This window comes from Berghia stephanieae, chromosome 8 (genome assembly GCF_034508935.2).
Source record: "Berghia stephanieae isolate SIO BIC M18660-M18661 chromosome 8, UCSD_Bste_1.3, whole genome shotgun sequence".
NCBI classification, from domain to species: domain Eukaryota; kingdom Metazoa; phylum Mollusca; class Gastropoda; order Nudibranchia; family Aeolidiidae; genus Berghia; species Berghia stephanieae.
In genome coordinates this window covers 35,795,337-35,815,479 of record NC_088367.1, presented here as the reverse complement: position 1 = coordinate 35,815,479, position 20,143 = coordinate 35,795,337, and the positions used below count along the sequence as shown (strand labels likewise).

At 35.5% G+C, this 20,143-nt stretch overlaps 1 protein-coding gene across 1 annotated transcript in view; it reads right to left on the bottom strand.

Moving 5' to 3' along the window:
* LOC144978991 (uncharacterized) overlaps positions 1-20,143 on the bottom strand; it is a 45,301-nt gene that overhangs the window by 8,762 nt on the left and 16,396 nt on the right. Inside the window, exons 2-4 of the mRNA XM_078925610.1 lie at positions 13,694-13,780; positions 12,477-12,538; positions 11,451-11,667 (exon numbers count right to left, since the gene is read on the bottom strand). Coding sequence (XP_078781736.1) covers positions 11,451-11,667; positions 12,477-12,538; positions 13,694-13,780 — 366 coding nt within the window. The remainder of the gene's footprint in view (positions 1-11,450; positions 11,668-12,476; positions 12,539-13,693; positions 13,781-20,143) is intronic.

Genomic DNA, 20,143 nt, shown 5'->3' with positions numbered 1-20,143 from the left:
ACGTTGTTCATGTCCATATAAATGTACTACCAGCTGCACGTTGAGCTCATTGTGGGTTTTATGATACATCAAGCTCGTGTAAAATTACATTTACATTTGACCGAAAAATGATACATAACGATAGAAGTCTACAAATCATATTGCAGGTTTATTTCAGTTCCAAAAGCCATCACAAACATTCATCCACTGTATCACATAAGTCTTTGGTCACCAAATAAAAGCATGAAGTTTGTTATGTGTACAGTGCAACATAAAAGGATAGAAACAGTTTTACTGATAAAACCCTCAAATGATAACAAACCAATATGTTGTTGCTGGTAAGTTGCTTAATTGCATTTGTTAAAAGCATAAACTGTGAAGCAAATGTGTTGAAAATCGTTTGAATAAAGTTTAATGCAAAAAAAAAAAAAATTCTTAAGCACTTTATGCCGTTCTAAGCTGTCGTTGCTGCATTTTTTAAAATTATTAATTATTATTATTCTGATTAAGGATGAGGGGATAAAGAAAGAATGAAATTAAATGCACAGAGGTGTCATTTCTTGACAGTCACCTCTAAAGATTGCAACTCTTAAAATTATCATAAAAAGAATAGTGAAGTTTTACATTAGGTATCTAGAAAATGCTGAACATAAAGCTACATTGGCCAATTAAGTTAGGGTTAGTAGAAAGACTTTTTATTCTGCCATATCTGATTCTTTCAGATTCTACATAGCTGCCAACTTTTCAAAAATAAAATAAGGAACGCTCATTTGGCCCGGGATGAGGGGACGACGTGTGCCGAAGATCGTGTAAAATTACATTTACATTTGACCGAAAAATGATACATAACGATAGAAGTCTACAAATCATATTGCAGGTTTATTTCAGTTCCAAAAGCCATCACAAACATTCATCCACTGTATCACATAAGTCTTTGGTCACCAAATAAAAGCATGAAGTTTGTTATGCGTACAGTGCAACAAAAAAGGATAGAAACAGTTTTACTGATAAAACCCTCAAATGATAACAAACCAATATGTTGTTGCTGGTAAGTTTCTTAATTGCATTTGTTAAAAAGCATAAACTGTGAAGCAAAAGTGTTGAAAATCGTTTGAATAAAGTTTAATGCAAAAAAAAATAATTCTTAAGCACTTTATGCCGTTCTAAGCTGTCGTTGCTGCATTTTTTTCATTATTAATTATTATTATTCTGATTAAGGATGAGGGGATAAAGAAAGAATGAAATTAAATGCACAGAGGTGTCATTTCTTGACAGTCACCTCTAAAGATTGCAACTCTTAAAATTATCATAAAAAGAATAGTGAAGTTTTACATTAGGTATCTAGAAAATGGTGAACATAAAGCTACATTGGCCAATTAAGTTAGGGTTAGTAGAAAGACTTTTTATTCTGCCATATCTGATTCTTTCAGATAGTTCTACATAGCTGCCAACTTTTCAAAAATAAAATAAGGAACGCTCATTTGGCCCGGGGGGGGGGGACGACGTGTGCCGAAGCCCCCCCCCCCCCCCCCCCGTCATCGAATCGCAACATATAAAAGTCAGCCTTTTTAATTACTATTACTAACACTAACAAGTTTGAGATAACAGAGGCCAGTCCAAATGTTGCTAAATTATCGGGTTTAGTACCATCACATTTGAATCGTTAAAATGACACTTTCCACAATGATTGTTGTTTTGTTTTTAAGGGTTTTACGGCGCTTGCAACACATTTAGGTTATATCAGCCAGTAAAAAGGAAGAAAATTGGATAGTTAAAAGTTCTAGAATTACAATTGAAGCATCCAAGAGAAAGTAAGACATAGGGGAACTGGGAACAAATAGGGATCAGATGTAGATTCCAAGAGCATATCACCAATGTACTTAGTTTGAGATCACCTATAAGTCTCATCCGGACACAAGAACAAAATCCAACAAAGAGGAACACACTCAAATGCTTACATTATACATTAAAAAATAACAAATATAGTAATAATACATAACAGAGAGATGATTTACAAGGAAAAAAATATCATCTCCCAAAACAATAATTATGCATTTGACTGCTTCCCTCCCAGCTAGGACTCCGGTGAGGGCCCGGAAAAAAACAAGTAATCTCATTCCAAGACAAAGACTGAAAGCATGTTGGAAAACAGATATAAGGGGTTAGAAGACACAGTGTGTACCTCCCTGCCCGCTATGGGAGCTTTCCACAATGAGATCAAAATTCAGAACGGACAATATAAAGAAAGAATTCAACTGCCTCAACTTTGATAAGGACCAATACACAAGAAGCACAATTGTAAAATAAATGAAATAACTTAAGATGGTTAAAAATGCATAACTACCAACCTGGTACATCACTTGAGAGGGCGTTTTGGGGTAAAAATTAGGTGAGTTCAGATAAAAAGTAGACGATTGCATATATGTTTTCTTTCATGCAACATAATGGTCTTTAAGTAGTATACTATATATAGTAGTTATAGTAAAATGCACCTCTAAATATTAGAGAATTCCTACTTCTTTACTTTGACAAGATAAACACACCTAAAAATGGAGTATACTTATTTTTTTTTAACCTAAACCGTTACAAAAGCTTGCTTGAAAAAAAAAAATTAAAATCAGATGAAGATGTTTTTAAAGGGATTAAATTTATATATTTCATAAATTAATAAAGGGAAATAATCATTGTCATCTTTAATCAATATAAGCAATTGATTTTCTGATTGAATACCTTCCAATCAAAAAGGTGGATTTAATTTTATTCTTAATTAAAATAATATTTGTAACAAATAGTGAAAGTATCAATACTGTCTTAGAATATTCAAAGTACATCGAGGCTAACATCCATATCCTATGCAAATCTCCAATACATTATGAAAGGTTTGAGTAAAATACAGGCGTCATATAAACGAATGGAACTTTTTTAATTGTTGAAAATCATTTATGATAGAGGCATAATTCAAATTAAAGAGCAACACAAATGGAGATTATGCTCTAACTGGACACCAATAATAATGATGATAATAATAACAACAATAGTAGTAGTAATAGTAATAATAATGGATCAATAATAATAATTCATAAGGCTCACATGCCTTTTTTACCACAAATTAGTCAAAAATTACAAAATACGGATTTTGAACTAAAAATAAGCACTTACGGACTCAGGAAGTCAAATACGGAACAAATCCGTTTTTAACAGAACGGTTGGCAGCTATGGTTCTACAAAGCATTTGTCTCTCAAGCTGAGCAAATGAATGTTCATATAATATAAAAAAGGATATTGCAATGATGAACAGATTGTACTATATAAAGATAAAACTTTTTTGTAAACCCCCAAAATATGTCAATAACACCATACAATACAATTAATGTAATACAAATCAAATTCATGATTGTCATTACACCGATTGAAACGCTCTTTCCCTTCTATATTTATTTCTTTCATTAAAAATCTTTGTCTTCACCAAACTAATTAGTGTACCTTCAGGGATTCCTTTTTTGTGAAAATACCCTGTGGTGTTTTAAGAACAGAATAATTTCAGACTTTCCAGGTAATGATCTCCTCGAACCATGTGCTGAAACATCTTCGACAAAGTTTTTAAAATATGACTTGACTCTATCTGTATCCTCATCTGACCATGACATGTATCTCCGATTTTTGCTTGAATTCCTCTTGGGTTCAGTTTGTTTTGAAGAACACGTAAGCTTAATTGGCACTCCTGCTTCACCATCAAATATTTCTTCTTGATTTGCAGCTGTTACTATGGATGTTCCAAAATTTGCATTTGAGTCTCTATTCACTACAGTCATTTGTTTCAATGTTACAATTTCCTTCCCCAGTGACCGATGCTGAGTTATCAATTTGACCCAAAAAATGACCAACTTCTGTTATTTCTCGTATTGCAAGTGGACACTGATAAATGTTTTGATTGATTGATTCACTGTGTCCCATATGTCGATAGAAGACATCTCTCTCGTGTTGTGGGACATCAAGTAAGGCAAATAATGTCGAAGCTCGGTGCCTGAATTTATCAGCTATTAACAACTGGGGTTTCTCTAAATCCTTTACTAAGGAAGTGACATATTTGATGGCAATGTAACCACTCACATGATCTTTGGATATTCCTGTATTTGGAAAAAGAAATGGGTTGTCTGAAATATCAACAGCTTTACGCTCCTGTGCAAGTTTCCTTAAAGGCTGAATTGTGTCATTGGGTATCAACACAGGGACCAACATCTTGCTTCCCTTTCCAGATAGGCCAGCTTATACTTCTCAAGTAACGCTTTTTCCAGAGGATCAGTGACATGTTGTACAAGCTGGGGATCAACCCATACACCTGAATCTGCATCATTCCAGTCTTTTAACAACATCCTTGCGGGTTCTCCGCCTCTCCTCGCATTAAACATTGTAAGCCTAGCTACGATGACATTGCGAAGCCTAACAAACATATGTGAATCAAATAATTGATAATCATCCTCACAAATACGGACCATCTCTTCAGTAATAAATTGCCGTAGCTTCTTTATATCATTCTCTAATGGCATCTCTTTGGGTTTTCTCAAATTTGTTCTCTTTGCTTCACATTGAACTCTGGCTGTAAAAAAATACTATCCCAATTATAATCCAGGACAGCTTTGAACAAATCTATCTCTGCGGATTCTTCCATTTTGTTTTGCATTATATATTCCCCTTTTAAGAAATTAATTAACTTTTTCAATATAAATCCAATTGAAAGCTTCAAGCCTGCTTTCAATGTCCCATCCTCTTTCAAAGTCATTTCAGAAATGGTTTGCGATATTTCATTAAAGTTACAACGCTTCACCACGTCCTCTCCAGAGAAAGAAGGTTGATTTGTTCTCTTCCTAGTTTTTAAAATCAAATTTCCTAAGATGCGTAAATCACTCATTATAACTTTTCTCTCCTTCTTTGAACTTTTACTCCACAATTTTGTTCCTAACAATACTATAGCTTTGTCTGATCGACACAAATTTCCCACTTCATCATTCCGAAATTTGTCAAGAATATTCTCCTTTATTTCTTTACTTGCATTGGGAGCCACGGGATAAAATTTTACAACCCCAGTACACAGAGCATGCTCAGTACTACATTTCTTTTTGTGTTCATAAACCCTACGTCCAGAGTAAAACCCCTTACAGCCAGCACACATAACAACTTCATGTGACCCTTGTGCTCTCTCACGCATAACAATTGAATTGTTTCTAGTGTTTGAATAAAAAATGGCCTGTTTCTTTAGGTACTCCATTGTTCTATCCCTTTCCTTTACAGGCTGTTTCATGGCCTCTGTAACTTCTGTCTCATCTTTGTGTTTCCTCATCAAATGCCTTGAGAGTTTTGTTTGCAACTGTCCACAGTATGGACAGGGTCTCCTTGGCTTTTTGTATTTCTCTGGAAAAAAAAAGAGAAAATAAAGCACATCATGCTATGAACTCTGAAAATAAATCAATAGACAGATCGTATGCACATCAGCTACATGACAGCGATAGAGAGGAATAGCATTCCAAATATTTAAGGCCTGGACAAGTAACTGTCATAATTCCTTCTTGTTATTTACTTTTCTACCATCTATTCCTTTGGAAGAGGTATGTTAGATTTGTGGAGACCTCTGCCACATAACAAATCCAGTGAAAAGACGCCATATTTTTGTTTTGAAATAGAAATAAATAGATCAATCCACCCACTTAACTGGGTTCAGGGTTCCCTTTTCATTATAATCAAAATATGAACATAAATCGGAATAGTAACACAATGAAGTCTCATCTGAATACACAGATTGTCCTTTGTTGTTTCAGCGAATAATCAGACAGAATGTCAAAAGAATTTTAGGTTTTCCCCCAACCACCCCTTGGAGGTATCAGTATCAGCGGAATGGTAAGCGTCATGTTTTTTTACGTTGAGCAACAAAATTTACTCCAAATGCTTCACTCGACCCAGGCGGAAAAGCAATCAAGAATAGACCCAAGTCCTATCCAAAGACTAACATTTCATTTAAGTTTATTGTAGGCCCTTGGCCAATCGACAAAATTCAATTCACATGAATTATTTACAACAATCAGAAATTAGTTATATCAATAATAGTAATAGAATGCAATGAAGGCAATATCATAATAATAATAATAATAATAATAATAATAATAATAATAATAATAATAATAATAATAATAATAATAATAATAATAATAATAATAATAATAATAATAATAATAATAATAATAATAATAATAATAATAATAATAATAACAGTAGCGGCAATAAGTAACAATTAATATAGTAACAAAAGTAATAGTAGACTATAGTTCATAGTCATAACAATGACTTTCTTTGTCATTGAGGGAGTGAGAAAACATCACCGGCTGGCAGAACAAACAGCCGACATCAATCAAACGTCCTCCAGACCGGTTGAGCATCGGCTTCATTAATTCCTTAAAGACTTATTTACTTCCCCCAACTGCCTGAACGATGCTGATGCGCAGACAACTTAATCCTGATTTATATTTTGTGGGAATGAAATATGACATGTATATGCCGGAAATATTTCAATAACAAACACACTGTTCAGATAGAAAATATTTGAGTCTTGCCTTTGTTAATTGACACAGGTAAGTTAGGAAAATAAATGCTAGTAAAAACGATCAGCAAGTTCGTGAACACTGCTTCTCAACACGGACATATGTTTTCATCAAATCTACACACATCATGTTGTGAGCTGAATTTTAATGATCTCAGTTGTCATTGAAAGGAAACCCAAGAATTTTAGAATAAAGAAAAATATTGAACCTGGAAGTCAAAAGGGTTTGTAGCACAGCAGACATTATCAAAGTATAATTTTAGTACCGACAAATTAAAAAGGAAATGTGCTTTTCTTTAAATGCTCCCAATCATCATATACTGTTTAGGTTGCAAGATTAATAAAAATGTTATCTACTCTGATTCTCGTTAAGTTTCCAGCTGGTCTGTGAAAAAAAGCCTTAAGCATCATAGAAATACAAAGAAACAGTTTTAATATAAAGATTTTAACATTTTAACACTTACAATACAAGCAATTTAAGTCTAGGGTAGCCCTATTCGTCCTTAAGGTCGAATAGCATCAACCGTGGTTGCCGTACGTACGGACAAATAGTGTTGCTTGCACTATTCGTCCTTCACACTAAAGCTGGGCAATATTCTGTTTTTGCTTTTACTGAGCTGGATTCGAATCCACGTAATTACATGATATGTCCGTATCGTCTTAAATGTTTCACAAACCCCACCTCCTCTGTTTGTGAGTCAAATAATCAGTTAAGTGTGTATGTGTGTTTGAGGTGTGTGTGTATGTGTGTGTGTTAATTTCGTGGGTTTTTTTGTTGTTTTTTTTTCTTCTGGGATATGATTTTTATTCCAGAATGGTGATTGATTTCTTATAAGGAACAATTGTCGTGTTCTCCTATTGGTAAGTATCCCATTCAAATACCTGCTCGAGAGTTTGGGTTGGCTAGGCACAGAGGAAGATTCGGCAAGTTTTCTTTGTTTTTTTTTGTTTTTTTTTTTTTGTTTTTTTCTTTGGGGAGAAGGGGGGGGGTGTTGTTGTTTTGTTGTTGTTTTTTTTTGGGGGGGGGGGTATTGTTGTTCTTTTTCATTTGTTTTCTTTTGTTGGTATTTTCCCTGCTTTTGTTTGATTTGTGTGTGTGTGTGTGTGTGTGCGCGCGCGTGTGTGTCTATTGTGTGTCTACGTGTGTTTTGCCTTTTCTACATTTTTTTAACAATCTATAATAGTGGGTAAGCACTCAGTAACTATTTGTTTTAAATGACTAGTATTCAATTTGTCAAAATATTATATTAGTCATAATAATATAAGCAGCGCAAAAAAACACCAAATTTCTGTATCTCTTAAGAAGCAGTTTTAATAATCTTGATAATTCAGTGAGTGCCATCAATAATAGCTTGAATTTAGCCAAAATTTTCGAACGATGTCGATACCTGTCCTTTAACTTCAGAAAATGTTGTTATAAGTTGTAAAGTCTTGAGTAGACTAGCTGTATGACATAATGATAGATTTAACTCATGGCGAATTCAATGCGTTATCAAATTGGCAGTAAACGAGGTAATTGTATAGACGGGATGCAATTTGGCGGCTTTACAACACGCAAATTAATTCCAAAGCCGAAAGCACAACTTTGCATTTAAACTTATCTCCATAGACGATGTCAATATATTAAAGATTAATAAAGGACACTAATACCAAGTCCTCAATATTTTCAGTATTTATATTTTCAGTTCGTTAGCTAATACTATTAAGTATTTGGTATCCACTTTTGCCCTGACGAGAAGTTAGAATGTCAACGGGCTGGGATTTAAAATGTCAACGGGTTGAAACTGGGTGAAATAGAATGATACAGAACATAAAAGCCCAGTTCGGCCTAAGAACAATAACTTGCCTATGTTCTTAAACTCAGAACAAGGGGTATTGTTGTCAGGGGGGTTGGGGTTGTTGTTTTGATCTGGGTAGGGGTCTAATAAGTCTGATAAAGTTACGATTACTGGCCAAAAACAAATTCCTAACTTTAGTTTAAAATTAAAAAATAAAAAGACGGAAATATATACATAATAAGATTGATATATTTTAAACAATGGTTACAAGAAAAATAAATCCACGATTTTTCTCAATAATTCTGTACTCAAACAGCTTTGTATGCAAATGTTGTATTCCAGATGTGTAATTTGGCTTATCGCCACTCAAGGTGGTATTTCAATAGATATTATTACAACTAACGTATCTATGTACGCAGTGATACAGATCTGCCAAGCATTCGACTTTTTGTGTTATAGTGGAAAAAAGAATACCATTTCAAAAGGATTTGTGCTGCATTGTAGGTTAACAAACACGCAGGTCTGACATCCGAATCCACTTATGGGCCTGGTTTAACATTGTTGTATAATGTATTTTGCGTCATTTAAAAAAAGATTTCTATTACAAGAATGAGCCCATAAGGACATGGTTATCAGACCTAAAAATAATTGCACGTCGATCCACATCAATTTTAAAACCATCACCATCACTACCACAAGCCCTTTTACAACATAACCATTACCATCAGAATCGCTACCACCATCATTTGCACAATATCATAAGTATCATCAGCACCACAATCAATATCACCACCACAGCATTATACCTACCATTACCATGGTCATATCAATTATTGCCATCACTAGCAAAATCATAACTATCATCTCAGCCACCACCACTCTAGGAAACAATCATTTTAAATATCAATACCATACGCGCACACAAAGGCGTCACCATTGCCATCAACTTTATCACTCTAGCTTCTTGATCAGTGGCATCACCACTACCATCATTTCATCATCGAAACAAGAATAACATCACTGCTATCATTGTCACAAATACTAACGAGAGTTTTTATATAGCGCAATATCCGCTCGAAGTCTCAAAGCGCTTTACATGGTGTCATAGGCCAACAGCAACACATAACATCCTACATGATGTCTGTTAGGCGATATTATATTTTTTCAGACAGAACAACGCAGTTAACGGCCTGGTACTTATTTTAAACCTGAGTACGGTAAGAGTGGACTCAACTAAGCGCCGAGTGAGGCTCGAACTCGAACCCAGGATTTTCCAATCCGATCCGAAAGCGAGTGTCATACCACAAGACCACATAGCGGCACATTCTTCTTCCTTATTTCACATTTTCTTTGTTTCCTCTGTCGGGTTGTCTCTAGCTCCTTCTCTATCTATTCCTCGATTTCGTGGTCTTCTTCTTCTTCTTCTTCTTCTTCTTCTTCTTCTTCTTCTTCTTCTTCTTCTTCTTCTTCTTCTTCTTCTTCTTCTTCTTCTTCTTCTTCTTCTTCTTCTTCTTCTTCTTCTTCTTCTTCTTCTTCTTCTTCTTCTTCTTTCTCTCTACATCCATGATTCCCACCACCGCCACCGCCTCAAGATCTCTAATCATTACCATAATTGCTGTAGCAAGCTCACTACGAAAACTTTAGGCCTTCCGAATGTATTTTAATTCTTCGGTGGTTGGCAACTCTTAGTTATACAGACGGCCAGGAAGTGTGTGTTTTTTTAAGGGGGAGGGGGGGGGGGGGGGGGGGGAGTGAGAGGGATTGGTTTTAATTTATGATGTTGCAGTCGCGGGTGGGGTGTTTCTGTGTCGTTGTCCCCTTTTGTTATTTTTTTTTCTTTTCCTTTTTAAAAAACAATAATGGATCAGAGAATGTGAAAGGAGAGGAGTATTTGATACCATATCCAGATGAAACGCGTTTGAGACCACTCAGTCATTGAGAAAGATAGACAGATATATATATATATATATATATATATATATATATATATATATATATATATATATATATATATATATATATAAGAGAGAGAGAGAGAGAGAGAGAGAGAGAGAGAGAAAGGCAGAGTCAGATAGAGAGAGAGAGAGAGAGAGAGAGAGAGAGAGAGAGAGAGAGGACAGACAAAGGGAGAAAGAGAGAGGGCGCCAGAATAAAAGAGGAGGATGAGCTATATAAAGAGAAGGAAAAGACAGGAAATTGGAGAACAAAGGTGGGGAGGGGAAGAAAGAAAGAAAGAAAGAAAGAAAGAGAGAGAGAGAGAGAGAGAGAGAGAGAGAGAGAGAAGAAATGAAAGGATGATAGCGAGATAAAGAGAGGAAAATACAAAGGAAGAGATTGATGGAGGGAGAGAAGAAATTAGAGATAAAAGGCGGAAATATGACAGAGAGAGAGAGAGAGAGAGAGAGAGAGAGAGAGAGAGAGAGCGTGAGAGAATAATATGCTTGTTTTCTACTCATACTCATAACGATGCTTACGTTTCAACAGTCGATAAAAAAGTGAAGACGTGAAGGACTGAATACTCCGATTTTGTAATTCCACTTAATTACATAGATAACATGGGCGCACACAAAAAGCCGGGGAAGCAGTGACATATATAAGTCACTGTAATAACAATGCGATTTATGGGAGGGCAATAACCTTGAATTTAATACATATAAAAATACGGTGACAAATATAAACAACAGCCTTTCAGTCAATTGCCCTTTACGTATTTCACGCCCACCTCATTTGCATAAGCACTGAAGGTCGGCTAGACACTTTTGAAGAATACGACCTGAAGGACGAATAAACACTCCGTTAAGTCTATTACAGACACAAAATAAACCCCAATAAAATAAACATGAACATTTTTATGGCTGGTTTCACTGATATCACTCACACATTGGGGTTTCAGATTCTAAGATGTCCACCCTATCAAATTTGGATTTGTGCTTGTTATGTAAATGGTAGCGTATTTTGCGACACAGCACTGCCAAAACAGAAAAAAATGCAATAACACAAATGAAGCACCATGGAGGGGGTGGAAGTTTTCTTTTAAAAGGAATGGGTAAATTAAAATTGATCCCACAAATATCAAAGGAGAAGAATGACAAAAAATGACTCACCATTGCACGTAACACGTTGGTTTGCAAGTGTATAGCGTTCGGGTTGAACCTGGGTCCCAGACTGGCAACGAGGTTCAGTCTGTGATAGTTGTAGATGAGGCTCTGACTGAGTTGGGGAATGAGCACTAGGTTCCAAAGACAATGATGTACTCAGCATTGGGTACCTCACAGAGTACGTAGAGGAATCAGACTCGGAGTCAGCAACAAAATCGGGACCCTGTATATTTTGTGGAAAAGATGACAGATCAATCAATTTATTCATGTTGACAATAAACATGAAGAGCCATTGTTTAATAATCCAACTAAACAATTAGCTGGTTAATAATGCAAGTATAATAAAAAAGAGTTGAGAAAGGCAGACATATTGTCTAAGTATGTTCAACTGTGCTTGGATAGATATAGATACACCAACCAGGGTTTCAGTAAACCGTTTTTAACCAACTCTCTAAATCCTACACCAGGACCAACAACTACAAAACAATTTTTTATCTCACTACGATTCTGGACATATAAACGGTTGTCATTGCAACAATATGAACTTCCTAACCTTGCAACTGCAATATAGTTAACAAAAAAAGTTGATAAACATTACGATGCAAGAGAATTTGGACAAAATGCGAGATCAAAAGTATAATCCCAACAGAAGCTATTTTAATTTTTCCTGGAAACGCATCATTTTCACATTATGTCAAATAAAAAACAAACGACTTCAAATGTGAATGGCTCATCAATGAATATCACTTCAAAATATAACGAGGAAGGTTTAAAATAGTGTTATTGTTGGCGAAGTCCACTGCAAAGAAAAATTTTTAACAACAAAAAACTAGGAGATCTCACTGGTGTAAAACAGTGTTGTCCTTGTCCTGAAATATTGTATTGCGCCTAACAGACTGCAGGTCTCATCTTTTGTGGCAAATGTGTTTTGTCAACCACAAAATATGGTGATGTGAAGCATTTTGAGCATGGTGCCAACTGTGGATAAACGCTATACAAATGTTATGATTTTGTTTTAATGTACATACTTACCACAAATGAATCATGTGATATGGAACTTTGTTCTGCATCACTTTCAGGCTCTGAGTTGGAGTCTATATAGAAAATAAAAACAACAAAACAAAGCTGAAGACTATCATGTGCAAGTTTTTCTCTAAACTCTTAAACAAAAATCATGCCATCTTGTGCTGTAAAAGGATTTTTATTTTATTATTTACCTTATGACTATTGTCCTTTGGAAAAAAAGAAAATTAAGTCCGAAACCTTCTGGCTATTTTCTTTTAAATTTCAAGAACGTCAGAGTTGGCAAGGGAGGACGGAAATATAATTCCAGAAACCAATCTGTCTATAATCATATCCATATGATAGTTTTTCGTTCAAGATTCAGGTACAGTCCACTTAGGATAATCGCAATACCTTGGGATCATCGAAAATGTTGCGATTAACCGAAATTCTGTTTCCTGTCCACTATTTCAACATTTTACACATTTCTTGTCAACTCAAACCAGTAAATAATATTCTTAGTCCACCACATAGAGAGCAATTTGATTGAAACAAAAACCATATGGCAGCCCCGTGTAGATTTGTCAACCAAAAGCAGCTATGAAGCAAGCCGATATCTTATTCAGATTGGAAAAAGTTTCAATCTTTTTTTCTCAACAATTCAACATTTGTCAGAGTTAAAGAGATTAGCCTTAATGAGAGACAATAAGCTCTCACCAAACTCGTTGGTCACAATGCACAGTTGTTAATCCTAAAACAAAGGATATCGCTCAGTCTCTCTTTATAACTGTCATTTATAACCTGTTGTCAAGATTATGACCAGCCCCACCCCTCTTCTATTTAATGGCCACCGATGACGTCACAAACCCATACTGCAGAGCCCCGCCCTCTTTCGACTCTAATAGAGTGGTGACACACTACTGTAGCATTAAATCCTGCTCACTCTCGATTCTTCAACCTGTCACGATTTCATCCATGATGAAATTTAATCATGATATACTGTTTGATTTCTTGAATTTACCACTTTTTAAAAAACCGAAGTTTGTTGCAATTAACCAGTGACTTTTATATAGAATTATTTCCATTGCTTAGGAAATATTGCGATTAACCGAAAGTTGCGATTAAACGAGTTGCAATTATCCGGAGTGGACTGTAATAGTATTACACATCATGACTCAAAACAAAACAAAAAAGCAAACTATGTATACCTAAATGTTATTCATTTCCTCATCAAATTACATTCTTACCATTAACATCATAGATCACATCAAAAGGGTTGTCTGGATTGACAGCAAGACATTTTTCAGGATTTTTAAGGCTCAAATCTCTCTGATCTGAAGTTACAAAAGAAATAGCATATTCTCAACATTAGACTATGATTTTGTGATATGGCATACTGTATGCATAAAGCAAGATGCAAAGACAGGTTTAAGTTTAAATTATTTTATATTCTTTTCAAAAATCCATTCTAGTTTTGCCAAAATAAAATAAACACGAGAAGTGTGAGTTGGATAGCGCTAAAACTAAAAGTAGTAGTGGTAGTAGTAGTAGTAGTAGTAGTAGTAGTAGTAGTAGTAGTAGTAGTAGTAGTAGTAGTAGTAGTAGTAGTAGTAGTAGTAGTAGTAGTAGTAGTAGTAGTAGTAGTAGTAGTAGTAGTAGTAGTAGTAGTAGTAGTAAACGACAGATCTTACTCACTAGTGTGAATCTACAGTCTACAGAAGTTCCCGAATTATCTGACTCCACTTCCAAATGACTGACTGACAAGTGACAATCATCAATCGGTGTGTGTGTGATGTCTACCCTATTGAAAATCTTAAATCAACAGTGACGTAATAAGAATGGCCAATAACTTACCATTTAAATTATCTCGGTGTCTCTTCAATGATGCCTCCAGCATCAATTTACCCCACGATGCCATAGACGTCTAGTTTGGAACTCAGCAAGTGACGAAAAAATACTTGCGGCTATAGAGAGGGCGTCCGTCGGCCACTCTCTTCGCAAGTCAGTAGTCAGTGGTTATCAGCTAATCCTTGGTTCTTGAAAAATATAGAAACACAGCGGTTCATTTAAAAAGACTCTTTTGTAGACCAAGATATAATGTTAGGTATTGCTTTAAAATCTCTTCAGACATAGAACGGTCAACTTGACGTCTAGACCAAATCATTTCGAAGATCGATATGGCAACAGCAACGCCTGGAATGGAGGATTTAAATGCGGCATCTGACGATTCTACTGCTATGACAGAAGATGCTCCATTTCACGACGTCGAGATGGCTTCATCTGGCATCAGGCATCAACATGCTACTCAATAATGGGTTTGATGAAGCGTTTGACTAAGAACCAAAGGCCTAGCTGATAACCACCTACTACTGACTTGCGAAGAGAGTGCCTCTTTATAGCCGAGGTCGAAAAAAATCCGCGTCGTAATCCGAAATTGCGCGAAATTGACTAAACATACGTTTCACGAAAAAAAGAGTTACTATGTTTGCTTGTCTCTTGTCACCAAGATAAGAATCCGGACCAAGATTCGATAAATCTGTTTCTAAAAATAGATTATAATTCGTATATCTTGTTCATTCCACAGTTCACCAACTTTCACACAATTTTTTATTAGGTTTTCATTACTATAAAAATCCATATAATGCTCTAGAATTTTAGAGAAAATTTCGGAAAGATATTGAAATATATTGAAATATATCACTATATTTCACTATTGAAATATATCGATGAAAACACTGGTACCCCTATTGTACTTTTTTCAGGCGGTCACCTTATTGACCAACGTGAAAATTTAGGCATAACTGACGGTTGGGTTGACAACCTTAAACTAAAATCAGAAAAGTGAATGTGCTAGAGGTCAAATCAATAGGGGGACCAGATTTTGGTCTCCCTATTGGTAAAGTACTGTAAAATGAACTAATAGGGGTACCAAAAGTCTCCCTATCCGGTATTAATACATATTATATATATATTTATATATATATATATATATATATATATATATATATATATATATATATATATATATATATATATATATATATATATATATATATATATATATCCTTTCTTTAAAAAATATAGCTTTGTGGGGAACATTGTGCTTATTTGAGTCAATAAAAAAAATTATACGGCGCACAACTCTACTGAAAGATTTGAAAATTAGAAATGTATTGTATTTTTTACAGATAGATAAACAGATAACTTGATTTCCTTTTATAATTTAAAGTCAGTTTGAAAGTTCGTTGAGTCAAACATATTATCATAAAATACGTGCCGACGACACTTAACTCTCAAAAACAACCAATTTCGACACTGTAAAAAGTTGTCAGTTTGGCGTTTTTACGCAAATCGTTGCATTCGAAATAATGTATTCACTTAATGTGCAGCAGGAATAGCCCCACCACACATCCGGAGGGAAGCTCATGCCCAAATACAAAAATACAAACAGGAAATGGACCAGAGACACCCCCTTCATGACCACAATTGCCCCAAAAGCAGGCTCAAATCAAGAAAAAGCTTCCTCACAGTAGAGAGCCTTCACCCAGACCACTCAGCATTCTTCCGCCTGGACAAATGGGTAGAATGGGACAAGACAGCAAACGATGCCCTCCAGCCCCCAACAGAAAAGCTCCCAGCAGGCACAGACCTCAAGAGAAAAGAATGGGTGGCGCTGAACAGAGCTAGAGCAAAGGTGGGAAACACCGCCACCAACCTCTTTAAATGGAAAATCTCACCGGGCACTGAATGCCCATGCGGTCACCCAGACAGACCATGGACCACATCCTGTCCGAATGCTCGCTGGGACCTCACTGCACCAATGCTGACCTGAGGGAATGCAACCAGACTGCCCGGGACTGGCTGACTCACCGGCGCGACAAGATATGATGATGACTTAATGTAAATGTTGCTGCTCGAAGTTCGAAGAAAGAAATAATAATGTGAAATTGGATGTAAGCTTCAATTTAATTACAAGAACAGATCAAATGAACGTTTCGGATTTCCCTTTATCACCAAAACAGGATGAAAGAAACACCACAGATGAATGAGATAATGTGGTAGTGGCGTAGTTAAGATGAATAAACAAAACCTTGGTTGGCAGGAAATTAGTATGCTCTTTTGTAAGGAAGCACGAATTAAAATAGAACACTAGATATATATTTCTAAAAGGTGCGCAAAAGAGGGGAGGCAGAGAGGAACTGTGTAATGCAGTTTAGAAAGTGAAATATAAAAACGTTGTTGGAAAATAAATACAATGGAATTGAAAATAAATACAAAAAATAATAAATAAGGGATGTCGGTATAAGTATAAATCATTAGTAACAGCAGCAGGAAGTCATCTGTGGTGTTTCATTCATCCTGTTTTGTTGATAAAGGGGAAACCCGAAACGTTCATTTTACCTGGTTTTTTTTTGTTTTGTTTTTTTTTTGTAATTAAATTGAAGCTTACATTCAATTTCACATTATTATTTATTTGTATTCACTTAATTACTTTAAGGATTTCATATCTACACTAAGTTTTCATCTATTTATGACATCAAGTATTATTATTGCCCTTTGATGCTTTCAATGTGATGGTTTCGGGTGGATAATACCCAGGTCTGACTTATGGCCACACCCTCAACTCTATCTGTCCAGTTTAAACATCAATACAGAAATTCCTGAATGAGGAGTTGTCCGATTGGCTTTTTTTTCCAGCAAATCGTGACATTCATACTGATATTATTCACTTGATCACATTAAGGTATTCTGATTTACAGAAATGGTAAATAAGTTTCACCAATTAACAACATCGACTAATATTACTGCTAATATTACTGTCGTTTTTATGGCATCGATGTGATAATTATTGCCCTGGGAAATATTTAGTTAAACGTTATCGGCAAACTGTCAATGGGAGAGATCTATATTCATGTTTTCGTCCAACCTATTCATCGATCACACGAAATTTTTCGCAACGTATCTAAACACGCTGCTTTGTTTATGAACGTTGTAAACATACCCATGTATCATGCTGAGCAAAATGACAAATTGTAACGTTGGTTATTCTTAAAATGTGAACACTTTTCACTATGTGGGTAATTTTGAGCACACTTTGCAATGTGAGCAACGACCTCGAGCACATGGAAATGTAATATAGATCATACCCATTGTATCTCTAGCTTCTAGCCCAAACAAACAACAACAAAAAACAACATATTATTATGACGGAATATTTGATACTGTTTGCGTCTGCTTCAGATTTTCATTTGACCTCAGTATTAAAGTGGTCAAGACACCCATTTTCTTTCATGTAAGTTAGATCAGTGTATATTACTTAGTTTTGAATTATAGGCAAACTCTCAATTTTACCAATCGACAATCAAAACATGATCACCATAGTACTCTTCTACTGTACTGTAAGGTAAGTTCTGGATCCCAGGATCGGGGAGACATTCCCCACTATTCTTTCAATTTGTATTTCCACTGTTGATCTTTTGTCAGGCGTTTATTTCTTCAATTTGTCATCATATAGAAGCATTTTAAAAACTCCTAATTTCCTAATTTGACTATTGTTTTGATTCTCGGCCGCCATTTTGATTTGTGAAGTATTGAAAAGTAGTGCAAAGCAGTCGGAGAGTTTTTTTTTTTTGTTTTTTTTTTTTCTATTAGGGTTAGCTCGAGATCGGAGGAGTCTTTTTATTAGGTTTAGCCATAAGTCTTAGCGAAGGTGCTAGGGTGATATATATATATATATATATATATATATATATATATATATATATATATATATATATATATATATATATATATATATATATATAAGAGAGAGAGAGAGAGAGAGAGAGAGAGAGAGAGAGAGTAGCGTCCCTTGATTGGACGTCACGGGCGGAAAATCTATTAGAGAGAGAACGTCATGTTGGTTGTGCGCATGCGTCTCTCGTCCTCGCTTCCGGTCAAAGCGGCATGAGACACTTCACCGAAAGCGAGGACGAGAGAGAAGCATGCGCAAAACCATTTTGACGTTCTCTCTGTAAGGTGACGTCCAATCAAGGGACGCTACTCTTCCGCTAATCTCATTCCCTATATATATACCTATCACTCTATCTATATATCTGTATACCCCACTTTACTATCACATTGACACCCGGCCGTTCGTCTTTTCTTTTTGTATTTCCTTCGCGAAGATTAGACCGCCGCTCTAACACTTTGTCCATTCAACAACCCCCCCCCCCCCTCCGCCGTGACTTTTTCACCTCGCCCCTTCCAACGCCCCCCTACTGTCCTACTACTACTACTACTACTACTACTACTACTACTACTACTACTACTACTACTACTACTACTACTACTACTACTCAGTGGCGTAGGGCCTTAAAGGCTATTAAGGCTAAGCCACAGGTCGTCATTGTCTTGAAAGTATGTAAGAATTTAACAATAAAAAGTCACACTTTTAATTTTCTGTTTCACAAACAATGAAATTCATTGTTGACCTGGTGTTCTGGGTGGGGATCCTGACCTCCCATAGTGGGCAGGGAGGTACATACTATGTCTTCTATCCCCCTATGTCTGTTTTCCAACATGCTTTCTGTCTTTGTCTCGGAATGAGATTATTTGGTTTTGTCCTGGCACTGGCTGGAGTCTTAGCTGGGAGGGAAACAGTCAAATACATAGTTATTGTTTTGGGAGATGATATTTTTTTCCTTGTAAATCATCTCTCTGTTATGTATTATTATATTTGTTATTTTGAATGTATAATGTAAGCATTTGAGTGTGTTCCTCTTTGTTGGATTTTGTGCTTGTGTCCAGATGAGACTTATAGGTGATCTCAAACTAAGTACATTGGTGGTATGCTCTTGGAATCTACATCTGATCCCTATTTGTTCCCATTCCCCTTTGTCTTACTTTCTCTTGGGTGCCTTAATTGTAATTCTAGAACTTTTTACTATCCCATTTTCTTCCTTTTTACTGGCGCTGATATAACCTAAATGTGTTGCAAGCGCCGTAAAACACTTAAAAACAAAAACAAACAAAACATGACCTGGTGTTAAAAAACCCTTACAGAGCCTCAAAACTTGAACCAATCACACAGCTTTGAATTTACTACAGCTCGAGTCGTACTCGTGCCACTGACCAATCAGTACAGCGTGTGGCTTTAAAGGTTGAGAAGGCTTCCAGCCATATTCCCACGGTACAACAGGCGATGCATTTCACGCTTGCCGTGTGCTATGACTGTGGGCATCAAGAGGCATCTTGACGTTGAACTGAGTCATTGTGGCTTTCTTAGACTCCTTCCGCACTAGGACAAAACTGTCCCAGGACAAATTTGTCCTGTCTCACTGGAGAAAACTTCTATTCAAAAGGGGTTCCGCAATAGGACAGGACTGTTCCGGGACACACCTGCGCGAATGCATTATTTTTTTTTTTTTTTACAAGATTCAAAAGTTTATTTGCAGGCAATTGTCAATATAACTCATACAAGAATATAATATTTTCATCACCAAATCAAGTAAATAAAATCAATAATAAAGCAAGGCAAACAATGATAGTAATAATGATAATAATAGTAATAATAATAATAATAATAATAATAAATAATAATAATAATAATAATAATAATAATAATAATAATAATAATAATAATAATAATAATAATAATAATAATAATAATAATAATAATAATAATAATAATGGTGATAATAATAATGTAAAATCTT